The sequence below is a fragment of the Mesoplodon mirus genome (genome assembly GCF_964341445.2).
Source record: "Mesoplodon mirus genome assembly, chromosome: 7".
NCBI lineage: Eukaryota > Metazoa > Chordata > Mammalia > Artiodactyla > Ziphiidae > Mesoplodon > Mesoplodon mirus.
The window spans coordinates 71,058,522-71,080,792 of NC_138983.1; the positions used below are offsets into that span (position 1 = coordinate 71,058,522).

Genomic DNA, 22,271 nt, shown 5'->3' on the forward strand with positions numbered 1-22,271 from the left:
CCATCCTACGCCCAAGTCTATCTCCTTGGTCCCTGCTGCACACCATGGTTAGGAACAGGCACAGGCGCACTCACTCAGTTTATTGTCCCATGCCTTCACCGAATGTTCACATTGACAAGCACCACAGAGGGAACCCGGTCTCTCTCGCTGGGACCACACACAGAGGATGGGCCAAGAAGCCCCACCCACATCACAGCATCCTCCTGATGCCTGGTCTAGGCTGGAGCTCACATAAGGTACTTTGATTTCTTCTGCAGACTCTCAGTGACGGAGGCTAGAATTGCCTTGTCATCTTTGTCTGAAAGAGCAAAGCAAGTATTTGTTAGTGTGAATGATGCTGGGGTAAGGGAAACTCCAAATTGCTGGACTTGCAGTCGCTATGCAGGAACCAGGGGCTGGACCCTTCCCGAGATCCTCAGACCTTGCCAGCCCCAGTCTCCCAAGGTCAGCTGGGTGTGTGGGGCCAAGAGCTGCCAGTTATTCGGCATTTCGTATTTGCCACGCATTGTGCCAGGCACTTCTGTGTACTATCTCATTTAATCCTCATAACAGCCCTAAGCAGTACATGGGAAAACAAGCTCAGAGTGGCTTGCCAACGTCACATGGCTGGTGAATGTTGGAGCCAGGGCCCTGTGCCCATGTGCTTACAACCAGAACTAAGTTGTCAGGGATCTCTCTAGCTGTGGAATGAGAGCTGGATGTCTCCCACAGGGCCTTCCCTGGCCTAGTTCTGTTACACAGTTCAGCAGCCACTGTGGAGGCGTCATCTCAATGCCAGACACTTAGCTGAGTATTTGAGAGACAGAGCAACAGGACCAGGTCCTTTCCCCAGAGAAAGGCATCTATGACAGGATGAAAAAAAAGGCATCTGTAACCATGGAAACCATGGACACCAATAGTGTGCCATGGAGACTTCAGAGAGTGGCAGAGGATGAGGCTGGAGAGGTAGATGGTGGGGAGGGTGCCTCGTTGATTGTGATTTTTATCTAAAGGATCATGGGAAAGCTAGGAGGGAGTTTAAACAAAGAGGAGCAAAACAGGTCATCTTTGCATTTAGACAGTTCATGCAACTAGCTGTTTAGCTGTGAAGACAGTAGAGTGTGTAGGAAGAAACAGAATATTTCCCCTATATGTGCACCCATGAGCAGAAACATAGCACACCTATGTGCAGAGGGAGGGCCTCCCTCCACTAGGTTCCCTTCAGTGCCTCCCATCTATCCTTACCCCAGACCAGTAGTCTTCAATTTTGGTTGCACGTCAGAACCACTTGCAAAATTTGTAAACATAAAGGTTCCTTCCAGAACCCTGCCGGGGAGATTGTGATTGGTAAGTCTGGTTTAGGCCTGATCACTGGCGTCTTTTTCAAATGCAAGTCTAGGCCCACCAAGGGTTGCAAACTACAGACTACTGAGAGACTGCAAACTCCCAAGTCTGCAGGGGCCAGGCACATAACAAATGACATCAAGAAGATGGGACAGTGGTACGACTATGTATGGCCAGTTGGAGAATGTTTACGCCACCCCATGTCAGATTAAATAAAAGCCTGTGCCAGCCATAGGAAAAGAGTCGATCAACGGCTCAGGAGGCCGCCATTTAGCGCCTCCGCCCCACGCGGGACACAGCCAGCCACCCTCAACCTCCCGGGCCGAACGGCGCTACACCCTCACCGTAGACGGTGAGCGTGCAGCTGCTGCGGTCCTTGCCCAGCTCGTTCTCCACCAGTACGCTGTACTCTCCGCTGTCCTTGAGTGTGCAGGTGGGGATGACGATGGTGCACACGCCGCTGGTGGAGTTGTACCAGAACTTGGAGTTGGCCGTGATGTTGACGTCGCCCTTGGAGAGGGTCACGGTGGGCCGTGGGTTCCCAAGGAAGGCGCAGGTCATGGTGCAGTCCTGGCCGCGCAGCACGGTGTGCGGCTTGAGCGGGGTCAGGAAGCGCGGCGCGTGGCGCCAGTCTTTCTGCTGGTACGGCTTCAGCTTGGCGCTCTGATCCTCGACTGCGCGGACGGGACACGAAGGGCGGTGAGCGCACCCCAAGGCCCCCATCCATCGCGCGCCGGCTTAGACCTCCTAAGACGCCCCGGAGACCCAGCGCACGGAACCCTGAGGACCTGGGTTAGATTCCCACGCGCTGTCAACTCTGGGGCCCCGACTTTATACTGGTTCCTAAGGTTCCCCTTCCGCCACCCCCCCACCCCCATGGGTTCCAAGACCTAAACCAGGTCCGCGGGGTTTAACGCTTTTCCAGACCCGGGCGTCCTAGACTTCTTTCCAGCCACCAGCCTCCGGACCTGAGCTGTTATCTGGCTTTTAACTCCCCATCCAAGCTTTCCCCAACGCCCTCGCAGCCTCCACGGTCTCTGCTCTCTCCAATTTAGGCCTTCATTTCAAGATTCCCGCAGCTATCCTTACCTTTAATGCCCTCCCTCCAGGGTTTCTGGATGTCATCCCCGCTCCTTGGACCCTCCCTGAGTCCTCAGTCAGGACCTCAGTCAGCCTCTCAGCTCCACAACCCCTCCTCACCCTCCGGCCCCCCACTGTCATCCCCGCCCCCAAGGGGACCTCCCCACCCCACCTCCGCGTTAGTCCCACCCCTCGGTGTACCCCAAAGGAATCTCCTCCCCTAGGCTTCCAGACCTCTGCTTTTCTCCCCAGGGTCCCTGATGTTAATTAACCCTTTCACCTCAGTGCTCCTCATTACCTCCAATCTTGGGTACCCCTTGCAACCCTCATTTCATCCCCGCCATCAGGGATCCCAGACGTTACCTGAATCCCCAAGTCCCCAGACTCACTCTTGTCCTTGTTGACGAGCCAGGTATCCCTGGAGTCCAGCGGGTCGCTGTCACCGATTTCGTTCCGGGCCAGCACTCGGAAGTAGTACTTCCTGCCGGGGAGTAGCCCGGTCACCATGTACTTGTTGCTGAAGACGTGCTCGGCCACAGTGAACCAGGTGGCGGTGCTGGCATCCCGCTTCATGATGACGTAATGGGCCTCGCTGTCCTCCTGCACGTCGGGGCTGTGGTTCCAGGTCAGAGTCACCGTGTTCTGGACCTCCTCAATCAGCTGCAGGTTTGTGGGTGGCTGCGGAAAATCTGGAAGGGTCCGAAGGTTCATCAGCCACCCTGGGGGGCTGAAGTATTGTGCCCCCACCCCCGCTACCTGCCAAGCCCTAAGGAGGATGGGATGGGGCACCTTACCTTCTTCTAACTCTCAGGCAGCTGGGGGTCTTGGAGTCAGAAAGAACTATTTATGAAGTGTAGCTCTGCCATTTACTAGCCCTGTGAACTGTGGCAAGTTACTTATCTTTTCTGAGACCCATTTCCTCATTTGCAAAATGAGGCTAACAATAACTATCATGGAAATGTTGCGTAAAGTGCCTGGCATGTAGGATCTGTTCAATAAAAGTTCACCCGTTTATCTCTTGGGGGTTTAGGGCTTTATTATAAAGCTTCCAGCCGTCTCTAAGAGGCCACCCAATTTGGGGGGGGGCTGTTATGATTTTAATGGAGAGAGGTACAAAATGCATCAATGCAAAAGAATGTTTCACATTCTCTTTGGCATAGCGATTAATGTAAATTTAATAATACACAATGTGTTAAACCTCAAAACCTACGAAGTTTCCTGCAACCTAAGATAATGAAAAGGCTCTTTCCAAAGTTTTTACCCACTACATTTTTTTTTTTTTTTTTTTTTTTTGCTGTACGCGGGCCTCTCACTGTTGTGGCCTCTCCCGTTGCGGAGCACAGGCTCCGGACGCACAGGCTCAGCGGCCATGGCTCACGGGCCCAGCCGCTCCGCGGCATATGGGATCCTCCCAGACCGGGGCACGAACCCGTATCCCCTGCATCGGCAGGCGGACTCTCAACCACTGTGCCACCAGGGAGGCCCTACCCACTACATTTTTTATTAAAATTCTAAATATCTGTGGGGACTGAAAAATAATAGAAGGCTCATTTCAGCTGTGGTTCAAGAATTCTAACGAAGCTGTATGGCAATGACACTGTGGGACTGTGAAGTTTCCCCCAAAAGGCTTTCTCGGTGACCACATCACAAACTTTAAAAGTATTTCCAATAACATATAGGCAAATTACCCCAAGTTTTAATGGACTCCTCTCCATCTGTCCGTCCTGCCTCTTACCCATTCTCTGCTCTCTCTCTGCTCACAGACCCTCCTCTGCATATGTCCCGAAGCTCTCCACATATGACTGAGACTGAAACAAGGGCTGGGTCCTAGTTCAATGCCTCTGGGGCTTCAAGACACTGAGAAAAAGTGAAAACAACCCTCCGCCTTAAGGCAAAGGCTGATAAAGTCTTGCTCTGTGGTGCCAAAGAAGCCTTGACTACCTTAAGGCATGACTTTACAGTGGTAGGGACTCAAGCAGCACAAGGGAGTGTGTGCAGTGATGCCTCCCCAGGCCTCTACCTGTTGTCATACCTGCCACACGCACGTGGATGTCATGGTATGCCTCTCCAAACTCATTCTGGAGCAAGATGCGGTACACCCCTGAGTCGGAGCGCTTGGTGCTGCTGATGAGGAACTGGGAGTGGTTTTTGCTCTTGGTGATGGCTTCCCTGCCCTTGGTGGGCATGCCATCCTTCAGCCAGATCACGGTGGGTGGTGGTGAGCCCTGGGTGGTGACAGGAGATGGCACCAGGGGTCACCTGGGTGGTATTTGGGGGCAGGCCCTATCCCACTGTCCAGGAGTCTCCTGCCAGGCTCTGAGGCCAGGGGTCTGGCGAGGGGCAGAGGCAGAGGCAGAGACTATGATAGCTGTAGCAGCCAACTTGGTTAAGTGGTGGGCGTCTGGGGGCCAGGGTAGGACTCACAGAGAAGGCGGCATGGATGCAGAGGGCTGTCCCAGCGCGAACCACCATGTGACTTTTCAGCCGGGCACTGAGGTCAAACTTGGGAGCAGCTGAGATGGAGGAGACAGAGATGCGATCATGGAACACTCTTTCCAGAAGACTTAGCTTTAAGCCTCCCCTCCAAAGCTTTTCCCAACCTCTTCTCCTTCCTGCTCTCACTACAGGCCATACAGACATCTAGCAACCCTGCAATGCTGTGAAGCATTTATTTATTTTTTCTCATCTGTCTCCCTCTATTATTATATAAGACTTTTTAGGGCAGGTCCTGTGTCTCATTTTTTTCTAAATCCCTAACACCTCCCTTGGCACACAGTAGATACTATTTGGTACGCAATGAGTGGGGTTTTTGGTTTTCGTTTTGTTTGTTTGTTTGTTTTTGGCAGGGAAGCCCCTGGGGTTATCCCTAGGTCTGTCCAGGCACAAGCATGGAAGACTCTTTCTTGATCACAGCATCGCCCAGTTTTCTCCTGTGGGATGAGGTCCCAGAGAGGAAGGTGTGGAGCTAGGATGTTGGGGCCTACACCCCAGCCCTGTCTGCATCCCTCACCTGGTGGTGGCATGGCACGGACCCCCTCGTCCAGCTCCACAGGCTCCCCACACCCAGCCTCGTTCACAGCCCGGATTCGGAAGAAGTATTTCTGCCTCTCGGTGAGGCCTCCTACTGTGTAGCAGGTGCACGAGATGGGGATCTTTGTGCACTTGGACCACTCCTTGGTGTCTTCAGCCCGCATCTCAAGGATGTAGCCAGAGGGTGGGTCTCCCTCGGCAGGCTCCAGCCAAGCCAGGGAGATGCTGGAGTTGGAGGAATCCGACACGTGCAGGCCCTGCACCAGGCCCGGGGGTTCTGCGTGACACAGACAACTAGTCAGCCCCCAGATTCTTCTCCACTCAACACCATGCCCAATTCCTGTACTCAATAGCCCTGAAACTTAACTTTCAACACCTCTACCTTCAACACTCACAGTTAAAACGCTCAATACCCAGCCTTTCACCTTCAACAACCTCTAAATTTAATTCTCTCAGTCTCAATACTTTCACCCTTGAAGTCAAAACCCTCCAAATTCAATATACATTAAACACTCAACCCCTCTGTATTCAAAACTCCAGCCTTTAGCTCAGCCCTCTGCACCACACCCATTCACGTGTGATATCCCCATCTCACCACCTAAGCTCAGCACCCACCCAACCATTTACCCAACTCCCCTGCTCAATCCTCAAACATGCTTCAACTACCTCACCTAACCAGACATACTCAACACTTAATAAAAACTTTTTTCCACCCATCTCCTCGCTGTCCCTGACTCTCAATCTTTATTTGCTGGCTTTCTCTTGTGTGTGAATCTTGTCCCTCTATCAGGCTGGCAGCTCCCAGAGAGTGGAGACTGTGTGATCCCCTCCTGTTAGACTTTCCCGGGAAGAAATCCTCTTTCTACCTCAAACGGCTAATTCCACTGTGTGTTGGGGCCTGGCAGCACCATACTCACTGACAGGGTCCTTGGCTACCACTGAGCTGGATGGCATACTAGGCTGTCCGGGGCCTGCCTTATTCACAGCTACAACTTGGAATTCATATTCTGTGTCCTCCAGGAGACCATCCACAGTGTACTTGGTGCCTGAAATGGGAATTTGAGGGGTAATGAGGCCAGGGGTGGTCCATGTGGTAGGAGACCATAGATGTGGAAGAGGGGGTCATGAGATGCTATTAAAACCCACAAAAGGAGTTGGAGGAGGGAGTATGTTCAGAGCAGCACGGGTACAGTGGGTCCACCCAACAAAGTCTCCCTTGGCCCCTCCTGGGCCTTTGACCCTCGACCTCACCCTGGATGGGGTCCTTGTTGACTGGCACCCACAGGTTACTGCCTTTCTTCCTCCGCTCCACAATGTAGCCGAGCACTGGGGCTCCCCCATCTTGGGTGGGGGCATTCCATGTGATGGTCACAGCCTCTCTGGTCACATCAGTCACTTGGGGCTGGGAGGCAAGACCAGGGGGCTCTGTGGGAGAGAGGGAGAGGGCAGAGGTTAGGTGGGGGAGCATGTAGACAGTTGCCCACCCCATGCTGAGCTCTGGTCCCTTCCTTAAAAAAACTTAAGCCAATGATTAACTCTGGTTGCACATTAATGTCATGTGGGGAGTAAAAAAACCCCCCAAAACACCACCAACAACTAGTGTCTGGGTCCTGTGTCCTGATATTCTAATTCAGCTGGCCTAGGGTGGAGACCAGGAATCAGCATTTTTAAAGAGACCTCAAGTGATTCTAATGTGTAGCCAAGATAGAAAACCACCAACTTGAATTTTCCAACCTGTGGCATCACCAGTGGCATCCCCAGTGGCACAGTTTTTTATGTACTGTCTTGACACACAGAAACATGGAGGTCAGTTGGGAGGAGTGTAGCAGGTAATTAACTAGTGATCATAATTAAAATGCCAATGTTGTCAAGGGTTTTCTTTGGAAAAAAAATTAGAGTGGATTCAAGGCTATCCCTAAAGTAACATTACTCTCCCTTGGATATAGGATGATTTCTGGAATGGAGAAACAAGTGGAGTTATCTCCCTGGAATTGTGCACAGTTCTGGATATACACACGGGAGTGTGTTGTGCATGTGATCTGACTGGAAAAAGTTGACAATTCCTGTCCAAAACGATCTTCTGCTCTTACTCTAGAAGCCATCTGTCTCGTGGGGCAGCTAGAGATGACCCTGCGGAATCTCCCACAGACCAGCACTCCTCACCGGCTGAAGGTCCCCACGGTGGCCCCTGAGGTCCCCATTGAGCACAGGGCTATCTCACTGACCAACAGGATTTCCTGCAAACACTTCCTGTGTCTCCAGCGGGTCGCTCACTCCTTCCGAATTGACGGCCAGGATACGAAACTGGTAGGCTTTCCCCTCTTCCACCTTGTTGGTGGAGAATTTGGTGACTTTGCTGTCCACCTCACCAATCTTAATCCAGGACTTCTTGCCGACTGCCTTCCGTTCCACTATGAACTGTGTTATAGGCCGCCCGCCGTTGTCCTTTGGGGCCTTCCACTGCATGTGCACACAATTACCCGAGAGCTCCAGGAACTCCACCTGGCCTTGGGGAGGCTTGGGACGGTCTAAGGACAGAAGATAGCATCAGAATGTGTCTTTGGAGCAAAGGACCAGAAGGGCTTCATCCCACTGGTTGGAGGTCCACCAGACTGAGACATAGCTAGATTCTGAGCTTTGCGGATCCTTTGTCCTTCCCTCTGTCACTGTTTTCCTAAGACTTGCCCAAGTAGCTTGATCCCTGCCCCCCGAGATTCCTGTCCCCCTAGGAATGAGTGAACTGGAGACCTAAGGGACCCCCGCCTCAGCTAATTCCCACTTACCTCTTCTAGACAAGGTCTCCCCTCCTCTCAGCTTCCAGAACTCCAGTACTTTCTTTTATTAGTTTATTTATTTATTTATTTATTTATTTATTTATTTATTTATTTATTGTTGTACATGGGCCTCTCACTGTTGTGGCCTCTCCCGTTGCAGAGCACAGGCTCCGGACGCGCAGGCTCAGCGGCCATGGCTCACGGGCCCAGCCGTTCCGCGACATGTGGGATCCTCCCAGACCGGGGCACGAACCCGTGTCTCCTGCATCAGCAGGCAGACTCTCAACCACTGCACCACCAGGGAAGCCCTACAGTTTATTTTATAATTACATGTCTGCCAGTTTTTATCCCTTTTGGGTTGAGAGACTGCTGGGGATAACTCATCCCTGTGTCCCCAATACTGAGAACACAGAGGAGGTGCTCAGTCATGCTGCTGAACTGAACTGAAACCCAATCCATCCAAACCCACGGCTTGATGGAGATGCAGGTGGAGGAGGTGAAGCTGGTGTGTGTGTGTGTGTGTGTGTGTGTGTGTGTTGCATGTTGAATATGAGTTCACTAAGGCCAGCTCCTCATCTCTTTCCTTAACTTTATGTTCAGACCCATCCCAAATACCATTTCCACCCCCATTCCATCTTTCTCTCCAATTTCATTCTATCCTCAACCCTATCTCACCTCCCCTCACTCCATTTCACTTCCAACTCCAATATTCTTCCCAAATGAACCTCACTTTCATCCTAAATTCCACCTCTCTTTTACATCATTTCCACCTTACTTCCAACCAGGTCCTCAGCTCCAAGTCAGTTACAATACTTCAGCAACATCTGAAGGTCAAGTACGTGCTGTACACTCTGCTATAGTCTTTAAATTCACTTGAAATAGGCACTTTAAAAAACCACCCTGTCGCAGATGAGAAGCTGAGGCTCAGGAAAGTTAATGGACTTGCCCAAGGCCACCTAGTTAGGAAGTTAGGAAATGGGCTTCTTCTGGCTGCAAAGCCAGCACTTCATTCCCATTCTCAACCCGAACTCCAACTCTCTCCTCAGCCTGCGTGGTGCCCCCAACCCAGCCAAGCCAGGGTCTTGGCCTCACCCAGCACGCTGAGGTGCAGAGTGGCTGTGGCGGAGCCATGGTCATTCTTGAGCTTGAGCATAATGATGCCACTGTCCTCCCGCGCGCAGTGTGAAATGGTGAGCAGCGCCTGGTCTTCCCCACGCTCCATCGACACGCGTTCCTCTTCCGTCACCTCCATGCCGTCCTTGTACCACGTCACTTTGGGCAGCGGCTTTGCCCGGAAGGGCACCTTGATGTTCGCGGTGTGGCCCACCTTCACGGTCACCGGGTGCGAGGCCAACGTCTCCAGTACCGATGGGTCGATGGTTGGAGGATCTGCAGGGAGGGACGGCAGGGAAGGCTCGAAGAGCAGGGATGCGGAAGGAGCCGAGGGGTGGAGGAGGAGCCCATGGGGGATGGGGGAGGAGCTAGGAGTAGGTGGGCGGGCCAGGCGTGGTCTAGCTTTGTCCGTAGTGGGAGGCGACCTTACCTGCAATAAATACCGAGGCTTCGCTCTCTGCACCCTTGGCCCTGAATGTGTACTTGCCCTCGTGCTCTGGCCCCATACTGGGGAAGATGAGCTTGTGTACCGCACCTTGCTTCACGATCTGCGCGCCGGTCAAGTCCGTGATCTGCGGGGCGAGGGGCGGTCATGAGTGCGAGTGTATGCCCGGTCGACCCCCTCGTCCTGCATTCCCTTCCCTGGCCCCTGCCTCGGACCTCCTCGGCATCCTTCAGCCACACTCCATCCACCTTTTCGTCGTTCAGCACTACGCACAGCTCAGCCGGGCTCCCGGTGGCCGCGTGAACGTCGGACATCCCGCTCTTCACGGTGGCCAGCCGCTCTCGAGAGAAAGGGGGCAGGGGCTGGGTTAGGGTATCGGGGTGGAAGGGGCTTACGGGAAAAGGGCTGGTGGCATCCATCAAAATCATTTATGATGAGCAAGATGTTTGGAAATGGGCAAGTGGGTAATGGTCGGTGGGGGCATTAGAGCAGGTAGGTGGGGGGCGGTTGGAGAAAAGTCAATGGCATTGGGAAATGGCAACTGGGAATTCTGGGAGATGGCTGATGGGGGGCTGATCATCGGAGGATGGTCAGTGGGGACTGAGGATGCTCAGGTGAAGAAGGGGACTAGATGGTGGGATGCAGGTGGTTAGTGGAGTTGGGATATTTAGCTGGTTATGCTGGTCTGTGGGATGCCCAGCGTTTATTGGGAATTGAGGGTGTTCAGAGTCAGTGAGGAGTGGTCAGGGATAGTGAGTAGGGGCCGGTCAGGGTCTAGGGGTGTGGGATGACCAGGTTTGCTGGGGATGGTCAGAGTCTGGAAGTAAAGGATGGATGAAGTCAAGGGATTTTGGATAGAGTTCAAAAGATGAGGGATGGTCAGGGTCTAGGAGGTAGAGATGGTCAGAATTTGGGAGATGGGGGTGGTCAGAGTGGGGAGGTAGAATTAGATCATGGTCTGGAGGAGGATTGAAGTCAGTCAGGGGACTGATGGGTGTCTACAGTAGGAAACTGTTAGGCCTGGGGGGTTGGTCAGTGGGGACTGACAGGGTGGGTGTATACCTTCCACAGTGACTACAGCAGTACTGCAGTATTCCACGGGGTCCCCATCCTGCATGGCCACCACAGTGTACTTGCCACTGTCACTGAGCTGTGCATCCTCGATGACCAGCTCCGCTCGCTTGCCCTCATGGTTCATGCTGTATTTGGAGCCACGCTCCAGCAGCTGTCCGTCCTTCATCCAGCGCAGGGTCACATTCTTGGATGTCAGCTCACACTCAAGGCATGCACAGTTCCTCTCTTTCACACGCACATTCTTGAGGGTGCTCACAAACTTTACAGGGATGCCTATGGACAGACAAACAAACACTTGGTCCTGCTCCCAACCTCCTTTCCTGCAGCTAGATGCTGTCCTGCTCCTCTTTTTGACCCTAGAAACCACAGGGCCTTGTGACATGAAGTGTGTACCCGACTCACAGAGGTACCCGGCAGGGAGCATCCCAGCTCTGCCTCTTACTTCCTAGCTGACTGTATGCAGTGCATTCACTCCCTAAGTCTCATTTTCCTCATACGTAAAATGGGACAACAGCTTTTACATCCTCACAGCACTGCAGGCAGTATCTCTAATGTCCCCTTGGAGCTCCAGCCAGAATTGCATTGTCTCTCTGCTGTCTGGGCCTTTACACATGCTATTCCCTCTCCTGAGAATGTCCTCTTCTCTTGCCCCTTCTCTGAAAACTGAACTCCTTTTTGTTTAACTTGGTAAAGCTTTGCCGTCATCTCATCACATCCTTTTTGACATTGCTAGGTGGTACCTCTTCTTTGGGTTCTCACAGCCTCCATGTCTCCCTCAATCACAGCAACGATTGTTTCATGTCACTTGTGTCAATAGTGGTTCACATGTATGACCCACCATCATGTGCAACTCTCCAAACTAGGTATAAGAATATAAGTAGTCAAGAGTGATGGGCTGTAATATATGATATTAGAGCCATAAAGGCTAATAATTTCTTGGCCCATGATCTCCCAGACGATAGTAAGATCCTAGAGTGTCTTGACTCCTTGCTTAAGAACTTTTGTTCTAATTCCATTTCCACACCTGCTTCTCCCACTAGACTAGGAATTAGCAGAGAGAACTCTCTATCTTTCTAGTAGCCATCAAAGGGCCTTGCAAGGAGGAGATAGATACATGGATGGATGGATGGATGGATGGATGGATGGATGGATGATCACATGGAGGTCGCTGTGGCATGAAGCCCACCCCTCAAGCTCTGGCCCAAACACTCACGGTCAATAGTGAGCTGGGCCTTCTGAACCAGGTCCCCCACCTCAGCAGAGAACTCTCCACTGTCACCGAGTCTGGCATCCTTAATCTTAAGCGTGTGGGTCAAACCATCCTCAGACACAGTGATTTCATACTTTTCATCCCTCTTCAGCTCCTTTCCATTGAACTTCCACACAAAGTTGGGCACTTTCTTGGAGAGGCAGATCTCACATACAGCTGTCTGGCGCTCCGTCACCTTCATTGGCTTCATCTCTCCCAAGAACTTCAGAGGCTCATCTGCAGCAAAGAGTAGGAGGGGCATTCATTGGGCTGTATCCCTGGTCCCTCCTGAGGGGTAGGATCGTGAAGGGGGGTGGGGCATAAAGACTCAGGTGTCATTGGCCTCCTGTAGCCCACAGTTGGGGAAAGCATCCTTCTTTCGTTCTGCTTGTGAATCCTAGAGCCTCCTCCCATGATGTTCATATGGTCTCCTCCACAGCAACGTTAACAGCAATTTTAGAAAGAATATTTCTCTACGTGATTTTAGATATGCGCCAGGCACTATTCTAGCCATTTTGCACACATAAAAGCATTCAGGTAGACTCTACCATTATTTCCCATTTTACAGATGGGAAAACTGAGGCAAAGAGAAGTTAAATCACTTGCCCCAAATACACAGCTCATAAGTGACAGAAGCTGGGATTTGAGCTCCAGTAGTTCAACTCCAGAAGCTGTACTCTTAACCACTATGCTACACTGCCCCCACAGCACTTTATCTCATAGTCCTCTCCCTTATACCCCATGTCTCTCTCCGCCATTAACTCCCATCCCCATGCAATCTGTGCACAGCCCCATGGGCCTTCCTCCCATGTCCCCATGGACCTCATCCTTGGATATTCCTCTGCCCTGACCCTGACTGTGTCCTCCTTGTGCTGCCTGGTGCCCACATTCTTACCCAGCACTGTGAGCTTTGCACTTATCCGCTTGTTGCCCACGGACAGGCTGTAGGTGCCTGCATCGTTCATGTTCACGTTGGTAATGACCAGCATGTGCTTGGTGCCCACCTGCTTCACGTCATACTTGCCCAGGGAGTACTGGATCCTCAGTGGCTCATTATCCTGCCTCATGGAATAGGTAGAAAAGCTGATGAAGGGGTTTAGGAGGAGATTTCTAGAGGTCTCCATTCCCCAAAGGCAGCCTGAGCTGGAAGGTGCCATATCTACCTCTCTAAGATCCTCAAACACACTCAGAGGCCCCTAAGATCTCTCTAGCCTCATCATCTGGCTCGGTGGGATCCAGGGTCTCTGCCTCTCCCGAGGCCCGAACTCTTAATATGCATGAGTTCACTAGATACTTTCTCTTAGAGGCCCATCTTCAGTGACCTGCAGGACTATCTAATCCAGCCTTTTCAGATGGGTAGACTGAGGTATAGAGAAAGGGAAGTAACTGTCTCAAATCAAACAGCAAACTGGTGGAACATCTAAGAATAAAGCCCAGCTCTCATCCAGTTTCAACCATACCAGATGGCATCCTTTTGATGGGATGGAGGAGAGGACAGGGCTTATGGGTAATGAGAGGGTCTTGGAAGGAAAGGGGTGCAGAGAAAAAATGATATTCCAGGGTGGGCCCCTCCTAGGTGCTCTCCCCACCTTGATCCATGTCATTTTGACATTGGGGTCCTTCAGCTCCATTATGCAGTCTAAGACCACCGTGGTATCCACCTTGGTCTCTATGTCTTCCAGAGGCTTCAGAATCTGGATGGTCTGAGAGATTGTGGTAACAAAAAGGCAGGTATCAGAGGCATCTGGAATCTGGAATCTGCCCAGACTGTGTCTCCAGTGCTGGAGGAGCCCCCTGAAGGTCTGGGGAGAAATGACTAGGCTGATTAGATAACTGTGCTCCCCGTCACCCCCCTCCCCCTACAATGAACAACTTGAAGATTTAGGGGGAAACGGGTATGATAAGGGAAGAGAAAGGAACCACCATTTGCGGAATAGTCACTATGTACCTGGGCCCATTACATAGGCCTTCTAATTCCAGTGTAGATGCTTAACAGTTATGAGTTGTTGAGTGAATGAATGAGAACAACACCACAAAAACAAATGAAAAAGGAAAGTATAATTTTCATTTTGCAGATGAAGAAACAGGTTCAGAGAGACCCCCAAGTTCACTCAGTTAATAAGGCAGTAGAACTGGACTTTGAACCCAGGTCTGTCTGACTCCAAAATCCATGCAAATACATTAGGGAGCGGTGAAGAGAAAAGAGGTAGAAGGAGGGTGACCTGAGTTCCTTGCCTGCCCTTGCAGTAGAGAATGCCCTTGAGTATGCACGTGCATGGTGGGGAGACCTTGCCACTGGGAGTCACACAGGCACTAGCACTTTCAGTAAGGCCCAGCCCCTGGCCTGCAGCTCCCTGCTCCCTGATGGGCACTGACCTCTACCTCCACTTTCTTCATCCCTTTGAGCTTCTTGAGCAGCCCCCGGAAGTCTGTGAAACCATACTCCATGCAGGTCTTCTCAAAGTCCTTCTTGGGCACCTTGGACAAAATCTCCAGCATCTCTTTCTCATCCGTCACCTTCTTCTGCTGCTTCTTGGGAGGAGGGGGTCCCCTGGAAGGAAGTGGGTGCCAAGCTTGGACTTAGTGCCTTTCTCTGAAGACAGAGGGAGCCTCTCCCAACCATGAGATGCTCCTCCCTACTCCATGGATTCTTGGAGGCTGGGCCATTAACTCAGGGGGCTGTTGAAAGGCCTTCCAGAAGCTCTAGCCTGGAGGGTGGGGGGACCACACCCTGGGCAGAGGAGCCTTCCAGCCTCACCTCTTCTTCAACATCTTTTTGAAATCCATTTTTTCTTGACCTGAGGACAGAGAGAGGGACAGGGTCAGACAGAGGGAGTTTGGTCCCTAAGAGGAAAGGCCAGGAGAATGGGGCTGGCTCACCCTCGGTCACAAGCAAGGACACGGTGTAGATGGCGTCTGCATGGTCATTGCTTGCAATGCACTTGTAGTTGTCAGAGTCATCCGAGGTCAGTGGCTCCAGCTGGATCAGAGTCAGGCCATTAGTAGGGGAGGTGGGGAGGGAACCACAGGGGGACTCTCTGTGAGATGGGAAAGGAGGGTGTTTCTTTTGGGCTGGGGGAGGAGCTGAGTGTTGGATGTATGTGTGGAGGATTGAGCAGCCTCTGTGATTAGGAGGTGCCAGGTAGCAGTCAGTGTGCGTGTGTCTGTTTGGAGCCTGATTCTGCATTGGATTCTCCCCCTTGGCTGTCAGCTCCTGGATAACAGGGACTTCCCCTGATTTGCAACTTTATCTGCAGTTTCTGGCACTGGGCTGAGTACGCCTTTATTTAACACGGATTTACTCCCCTGTACCAGGTATTGGCCTGAGCCCCTGAGGAAATGGGGGTGAACAAGGCTGCTCTGGCGCCTGTAGAAAGGCACTTAGGTACCAGTGGGTTCCTGGAAAGTGCTTGCCGAATGAATGAGCTTGTGTAAGGAGTGGCCAGTAGTGGGGGCTCTGGGGCAGCTTGTGTGTGCTGTAGGGGCTTAGGGTCCTAGAATGCGCCTTCGGGAGGAGAAGGAAGCAACTTGCATCTGTGGGGAGAAGGGAGGCTCTTTGCCTTTCACAGTGGGAAGTCCGGGCAGGACGAGGAACAGGAATAATCATAGGCCTAGGTCTCCCAGGGACCCATCCCTCCCTCTCCTCAAAGGGTCTGGGGCCAGAGGCTGCATGCAGAAGATAGCTAGACCTTAGGATGATCGGCCCTTGGCATTGCTCTTCTGGAAGATTCCCCTGAAGAGCCCAGGAACCCTCACCGTCACCTACACTCTAGGACCAGACCCTCTCTCCGTGCCGGTCCCGCTCCAGCTCAGCCTGGCTCCGCCCACCGTGGTCTTAGCCCCTTCTAGCCACGCCCATAGCTTTGGTTTCACTTTCCATTGGGGCTCACTCACCTTCTGGAACCTCTCTTTCTCTTCCATTTGGTCTTGCCCCCTCCTTGCTCTGCCATTGTCCTAGCTCTGCCTTACCCCTCCCCTAATTTTGGTCCCCTGCTCACTCTGGCAACCCCCAGCTCCTGACACGGTTTCTCTTATCCTGCCCCTCCTCTAGGGCAATGACAGCCCCTTTTCCCATCTGCCAGTTCTTGGGTCTCCATTGTGGATCTCTTGCTTGCGACAGGACCTGCAGCCCATGCCAGGGGTCCCCGCCTCCGACCTTATGGGTAACTGGACGTCGCACCTTCAGCACGTGCTCCTTGTTAATGCTGTCGTAGAATATCTTGGCGGACTCCTTGATGGGGGTGCCGCTCTCTCTCTTCCAGGAGATGTTGGGTTTGGGGTTCCCCTGCACCCGGGCTCGGAACATGGCTTTATCCCCTGCAGTGGGCACAGGACCTATTTTTTCCCTCTTAGCCTCCAAGCTGCACCTTCTACCTGCTCCCAGCCCTGGGCAGGGCAGGGACCCTCAGCCCGACCCAGCCAGTGATTGTGTATTGAGAGGACAATGGTGGTGGTGGTGGCGGCTGGGGCACTGGGGAGGAAAGGGAAGCACCCAGGGGCCTGGGGAGACGCGGGGAGGGACGCACCCTCGGGCGCGGTGACCGGCTGAGGCTTATCCACGAACTCCGGGATGCTCTCGCCAGCAGGGATGTTGGAACTCCGGGTCACCAAGCTGAAGAACTCTGTGGTGCTGGAGGACTTCCTCGTCACGACTTCCTCTGTGGCAGCAGGCGAGAGGTCAGAATGGGCTACAGGCGGAGCTTAGCCTGGGATTGGAGGGCTGACCTTAACTTGAGGGGACGGTGGAGCATTTTAGGTCAGCGGGGGGCAGGACCAGCACTGCCCGAGAAACAAGGACCTTAGAGTCGGTGGGACATTGTGTTATGACAAATTTCAACCACTAGGGGAGCCAACGCCCCCCCCCCCCTCTAGTCGATCTTTATTGGGTCAAAGCCTTGAGTTCTACATTTTTCTCTCTTAGATGGAAACTTGTCTTTGGGATTTTACGGGTTTCTTGGGCTTCTCTTCTGGAAGTTCTGGTCCCCCAGTAGCATTAAATAGTGATCAGAGTTCTAAAGGCTGCACCTGGTCTACACATGTTTTTAAATTTGACCTTTACAATGTTTAAACAAAAAATAGCCCTACATCTAAAAACTGAGAGATTTCACATAAAAATGCAGATTTCTGGATCCTCGGCACTGGACTCACATTCCCATATGTTAACAGTCAGTGGGAGGGAGGTGAAGAGTGACTGTCCCTTTACATGGACTACATCCTGTCCAGTTCACCTCAGTCTTTTTTCTGCATTTATGTTCCCTGCCTGGACACTATCGGCCAGTGGTTTTCAACGCTGGCTGCACATCAGAATCCCCGGAGATCTTAAAAAAACAAAAACCAAAAAACCACCAGATTTAATCCTCTGAGATGAGACTCACATATCGCTGGTTTTTTTCACTCCCCTCTCCCCCAGTTCCTACACTAAGGTGACTCTGGTGCACAGTCAGGGCTGAGAATCGCTACTATAGTCAATTGAGTTTGCAACTTCTGGTCTTGAGTCCTGGCTGTTCCACTTGCCCTGCCTCACTGGCCAGGAGGAGTTGGTGTAAAGTGTTTATCTGGTCTTCACCTCTGTACACAGAGGACTCCGAAGGAGGGAGCAACGACTGGGAGGACAGGAATTCAATATCCTGGTCCCTGGTCGTCTTTTAATCACTTTCCTCTAGAGACATGACTAAAACAGTCTGTTCTGCTCTGAGACCATTTCTCAGCTTTCCCTTGGATCTGCCCTCCCCCACGTCTGGTCCCCAAGGGCTGAGTGCCTGGAAGCTCAAGTCACTTGTTTATGTGTTCATCTTCTCTCCACTGGCAGCTCCAGGTCTTCTCTTTCTTAAGTGAGGCATTATTATTCATAGGTAGATAAGGTTGCTACCTCCCTAACTTCCTCCATGCCTGAAATTCTACCATCAGAGATGGTATTTGCCTATGGCTCTGATCTTAAGCAATTGAGAGTTCATCAATCACTCACACACATCCATGTGACTGATTTTTCCTAAGCTTTTTGTCTGGAGGTTGGATCTGTGGGTGAGCATCTGGCTGGCTAAGCTTTATCAAAGCACAGATTAGAAACACAGGTTGGGAAGGGTTGCTGGTGGTATCTTGGGCTCTTGAGGGGCCCAGCAGTCGCAAAGACTGGAGGAAGAAAGGCTGCCCCTACCTGATTACTGATCCCCTCCTCCAGCCATCCCACTCTACTTGCCTCCTATGATCTTGGTTGTCTGGGAGAAGGTCTGCATGTGGGTGGTGGAACTGGAGAACTCCACGGATACGTGCTCCTGAAGCATCTCCTTGTGGTGAATGGTCGTCATGGTGACAGCAGGCGTGGGCACTCACCTGGGAGGACCAGGGAGAGGATGAGGCCATGAAGGACAAGGAAGGGAGCAAGAGGGAGACTCAGAGATGTTCTTATGTGTGTGTGTGTGGGGGGGTAGGGATGGGACTGGTGGACACAAGGGGGAAATGGCTGTGCACAGGAGAGGGTGAGGAGAGGTTGGGCAGCAAGCCTCTTCTCTCTGGCCTCTCTTCTCTTCCCTTAGTGTCTCCCTTTCCCTGGTTGGCTACAAGGACCAATGGGCCTGTCCCCCACTGACTAGTGCCAAACTATTCCAAGTACTTGGAGGGGGAGGAGGTAGGATTTAGACTTACCCAGCACACCCAGTAAGGCCCAGAGGGAGTTGAGGGTAACTACTGATAGCTACATGGAACTAGTCGGGGGCACTGCTGGAGGTTTTATCAGGAGAGAATGAAGTCAGACCTGAGAAGGAACTTTCTGACTAAGCCACACTGGAGCAGGCCTTGAAAGGAAACTGCGGATCTTCTTGCTGGGCTCTGGGGAGCCCTGGCATTGGGGGAATGCTAAGACAGATGACAAAGCATTGCTACAGCTCTGCTTTCATTTGCGACATGGTAAAGACAGAGATTGAGTTTTTATTTCTTATACTTTTTTTTTGAATTGGTAATTCAATCATACAGTTAAAAAGTAAAACAATACAAACATCTATGTGAAGAGGCTCCCTCCGGCTCCCAAGCCCTCCATCACCCAGCCCTCCCCAGCAGGTAACCACTTGTGGTCTCTGGGCTCCTTCAGGAGCTCCTTCATGCAAATATGAATACGTTTTTGTCTCTACCCTTTTTTAACACATAAGGTAGCTTATTATACATGCTATTCAGCCCTCTTTTCACTTTCTATATCTTTGAGATCTCACCATCCCAGTTCATAAAATTTCCCCATCCTTGTTAACAGCTACACTGTATTCCAACGAATGGGTATACATACCATCTTTTATTTAACCAGAGTGGCGGTTTTTAAACCTCTATTTTGTTTATGAGAAACTGATGTCAGAGAAATAACCTGTCCAAGGTCACCTGGACTAGAAGCCTGGCCTCTTGACTCCCAGTCCAGTGTCCTTCCAGGGGACCCCAAAGCCTTCTTCCAAATTAGAAGGTTTGGGGCTAAAGTTAACCCCCTCATCCCATGATATCTCTCTGCCTGGCTTGCTTCTCCCTCTGGGTTCTGAGACCACTCCCCTGTCCCAGCTCCTGCTGTCCCCCTCTGGGCTCAGAAGTTAGCAGATTCTTCCCCTTTCCTGAGGGAAGATGCAAGCCTTACCTTCGTGTCACCAATCCCTTGTAACCCTCGAATGCTGTGTCCACCCGCAGCTTTGGAGGTGCAGCTGGTGCCTGGGCTGTAGACTGACCAGTCTTCTTCCTTTGCCGCAGCAATGGGGCCACCAGGAGTCACTGGTTCCTTAAGTATCTGGCCCCCTAGGGGCGATCCCTTACTCAGGCTCTGCAGCTGTCCCAGCGAGCTGGCACAGTGCTTTGGGGGATGGGGGGACTGAGGCCAGGGCTGGAGGAAACGGGGGGCATGGGGCAGGCAGGTGGCTGAGGGTGGTGGTCCCGGGGTACTTTTTCTGTGCCCTTGTGCAGAGCTTTTGTTCTCACTGCTGCCGGGTGGGACCTTCCAAGGTGAATGGCGGGGTGTGTGTGTGTGTGTGTGTGTGTGTGTCTGTGTGTGTGTGTGTGTGTGTCCAACAGGGCTTGGGGAACAAAGCGACAGGTCTGTTTTCCAGGGACCAGGAGGGGATGAGTTGGGGAGAGTCTGGCAGGTCTGTCATTTTGCACAAATCCAGGGGACACCATTCATGTTGTGCTCTACACGTGGTGCCTGCAGAGCCTGAGTGGCCTCACAGGGCCACCCCAGGAGAAGAGGGGGAATTGTTAGCTCTTTTCCCTGCTCCCGCTTCTACCATCCACCCCCCCTATTCTGGGCAGAAGGGTAGGAGGGCCCACCCTCTTGTTGGTGGGTGGCTGGAGAGCAGGCCCCCCTACTCTGGGCCCTCCGTCCCAGCTGCCCAAGCACTCCCTGTTCTTTCCTCATTGTCTGTAGTATACCTGCAGCCCAGACCCTCAACCAGCCCACTCAAGGCTCTGCTTCCTTGTAAGGACCTGCTGGTTGGTTAGCAGCCCTGCCCTGAACTCCCTCCTGCCCTGGGTTGACCCACACCTGTCAGCAAGGGCATGACAGCTACTTTTGCTGCATCCCTGGGGGCTGGGATAAGAATAGAGCAGGAGTGTCTAGGAGGCGCAGGATCTTCGCCTAGGGGCAGATTCCCCAGGCTCCTTGGGTGGGGCTTCCTCTCAGCCCAGGCCTTACCGGGGAAATTGCTGGGTTGCAGCTGCTCTTGGGACCTGCAGGGCTAACAAGGGATAAGTGGGCTGGCCAACAGGGAGGGGCCTGAGTGAGCTGAAGGTCCCCCTGCTCCAGCCTTGGCCTCTCTGGCCCATCTGTCGAAGCTGGTGGTCTGCCAGACACTTCTCCTTCTCTGGAAACCTCCAACACCTGTCCCTGTGGCTCCCCATGGCCCCTGGCTCCTCGCTGGGTGGGACGGTGGGGGGTGTGAGGATCCTGCTCAATGGACTTTGGCTTTTCACATCTGGATTCATGCCACACTCCCAGCATCCACAAGGGGGTCCCACGGATCTTGAGGGCCTGTGTGTGTGTGTTGCTAGGGATCTCGAGGGCCAGGGTGTGTGTGTGTGTGTGTGTGTGTGTGTGTACACAAAGACAGGGGTACAGGGAGTGGAGGGGAGAGGCAATCACACAGACCCAGTTTTGCTCAAAATGCTCCATTTATTGCTCTATTCAATGACCATGAGCAAATTATAAAAAGACACCAAATGTCTCTGTCTGCCGTGGAATAAGTATTTAAAGTCAGCATTAAAAACACGTGGCTCCAAGATAACACGTTGCCAGAGTCATGCACGCCCTGCTGACGGGCTCTCAACACACGCATGGACATGGGACACACGCAGAGCTACACACGGTGAGACTTCTGGGAGGGATTTCCCACAGTGACACCGAAAAATGTTTCACACACATCTGGGGCCGAGTCCCCACCCCACCCTCAGAGCTCCCCCTCTCCCACCGTGGCCCAGGTCCTCTGTTTACTGTCCCCATCTGTCCCCTTCCTCCCTGATGCCTCGCGGGTTGCTCACTGCCTCCTGCGGGCATCTGACACCCAGAGGCCACCCTGGCTGCGATACTTCTCCCCCCACCACCACCCAGAGACCTCTCCCCCAGCTGAGATCTTTCTGCCACCCCCTCAGGAGCTCCCTGTGCCTGACCTCCAGCTCCTCAGGCCCCCCGTCCTTATCCTGGTCCCAGTAACTAGGGGCAAAGTGCAATCTGCCTGTTGGGAGAAGTGGGGCTGGGGGCCGGGGGCAGGCACCTCTGCCGGGGCCACTTGGGGGCTGGAGCTCATTACCCCTCTCCCAGGCTGAGGAGACACAGTGTCCGGTACAGACAGCAGAGATGGATGGACAGACAGAACACGCTGCAGCAGGACACGTGGAGTGCGGCACGGAAATGTTTTGGATCAAGTAGCAATGGAACCATCATTAAAAACTGAGGCCCCAGGTCGCGCAGCGTGGGTCAGGCCCTGGGGCCCCAGGCCTGGCCTGGCACACCCCTCCCCCACCCTCCCCCACTCCCCAATATGTACAGTAGGAAGAGCTACGTTGGGGGGCGGGCAGGGGCCAGGCCCGGGCTGGGAAGCAGACTGAGGAGAAGGAAGCGGGAGGGACAGGGGGCAGGCTGGACCCGAGGCAGGGCCCTGGGTGTGGCCGGGATGAGGGCCCAGACTCAGGCTGGGTGGTACCCAGAGGACCTCGGGGAGGAGTGTGG

The 22,271-nt window shown here is 52.9% G+C and overlaps 1 protein-coding gene across 1 annotated transcript; it reads right to left on the reverse strand.

Moving 5' to 3' along the window:
* Positions 1-139: 139 nt before the first annotated feature.
* Positions 140-18,393, reverse strand: IGSF22 (immunoglobulin superfamily member 22; the record flags this gene model as incomplete). Its single annotated transcript, XM_082628765.1, has 22 exons — positions 140-298; positions 1,668-1,997; positions 2,793-3,092; positions 4,436-4,628; positions 4,828-4,916; positions 5,414-5,710; positions 6,351-6,479; positions 6,685-6,858; positions 7,659-7,961; positions 9,300-9,596; positions 9,751-9,892; positions 9,981-10,105; positions 10,828-11,112; positions 12,053-12,325; positions 12,984-13,146; positions 13,678-13,791; positions 14,465-14,639; positions 14,847-14,886; positions 14,969-15,068; positions 16,269-16,405; positions 16,615-16,746; positions 18,285-18,393. 22 exons carry the CDS (start codon positions 18,391-18,393, stop codon positions 228-230), a joined length of 3,978 nt encoding a protein of 1,325 aa, XP_082484891.1. The 3' UTR covers positions 140-227.
* Between the last annotated feature and the right edge of the window lie 3,878 nt (positions 18,394-22,271).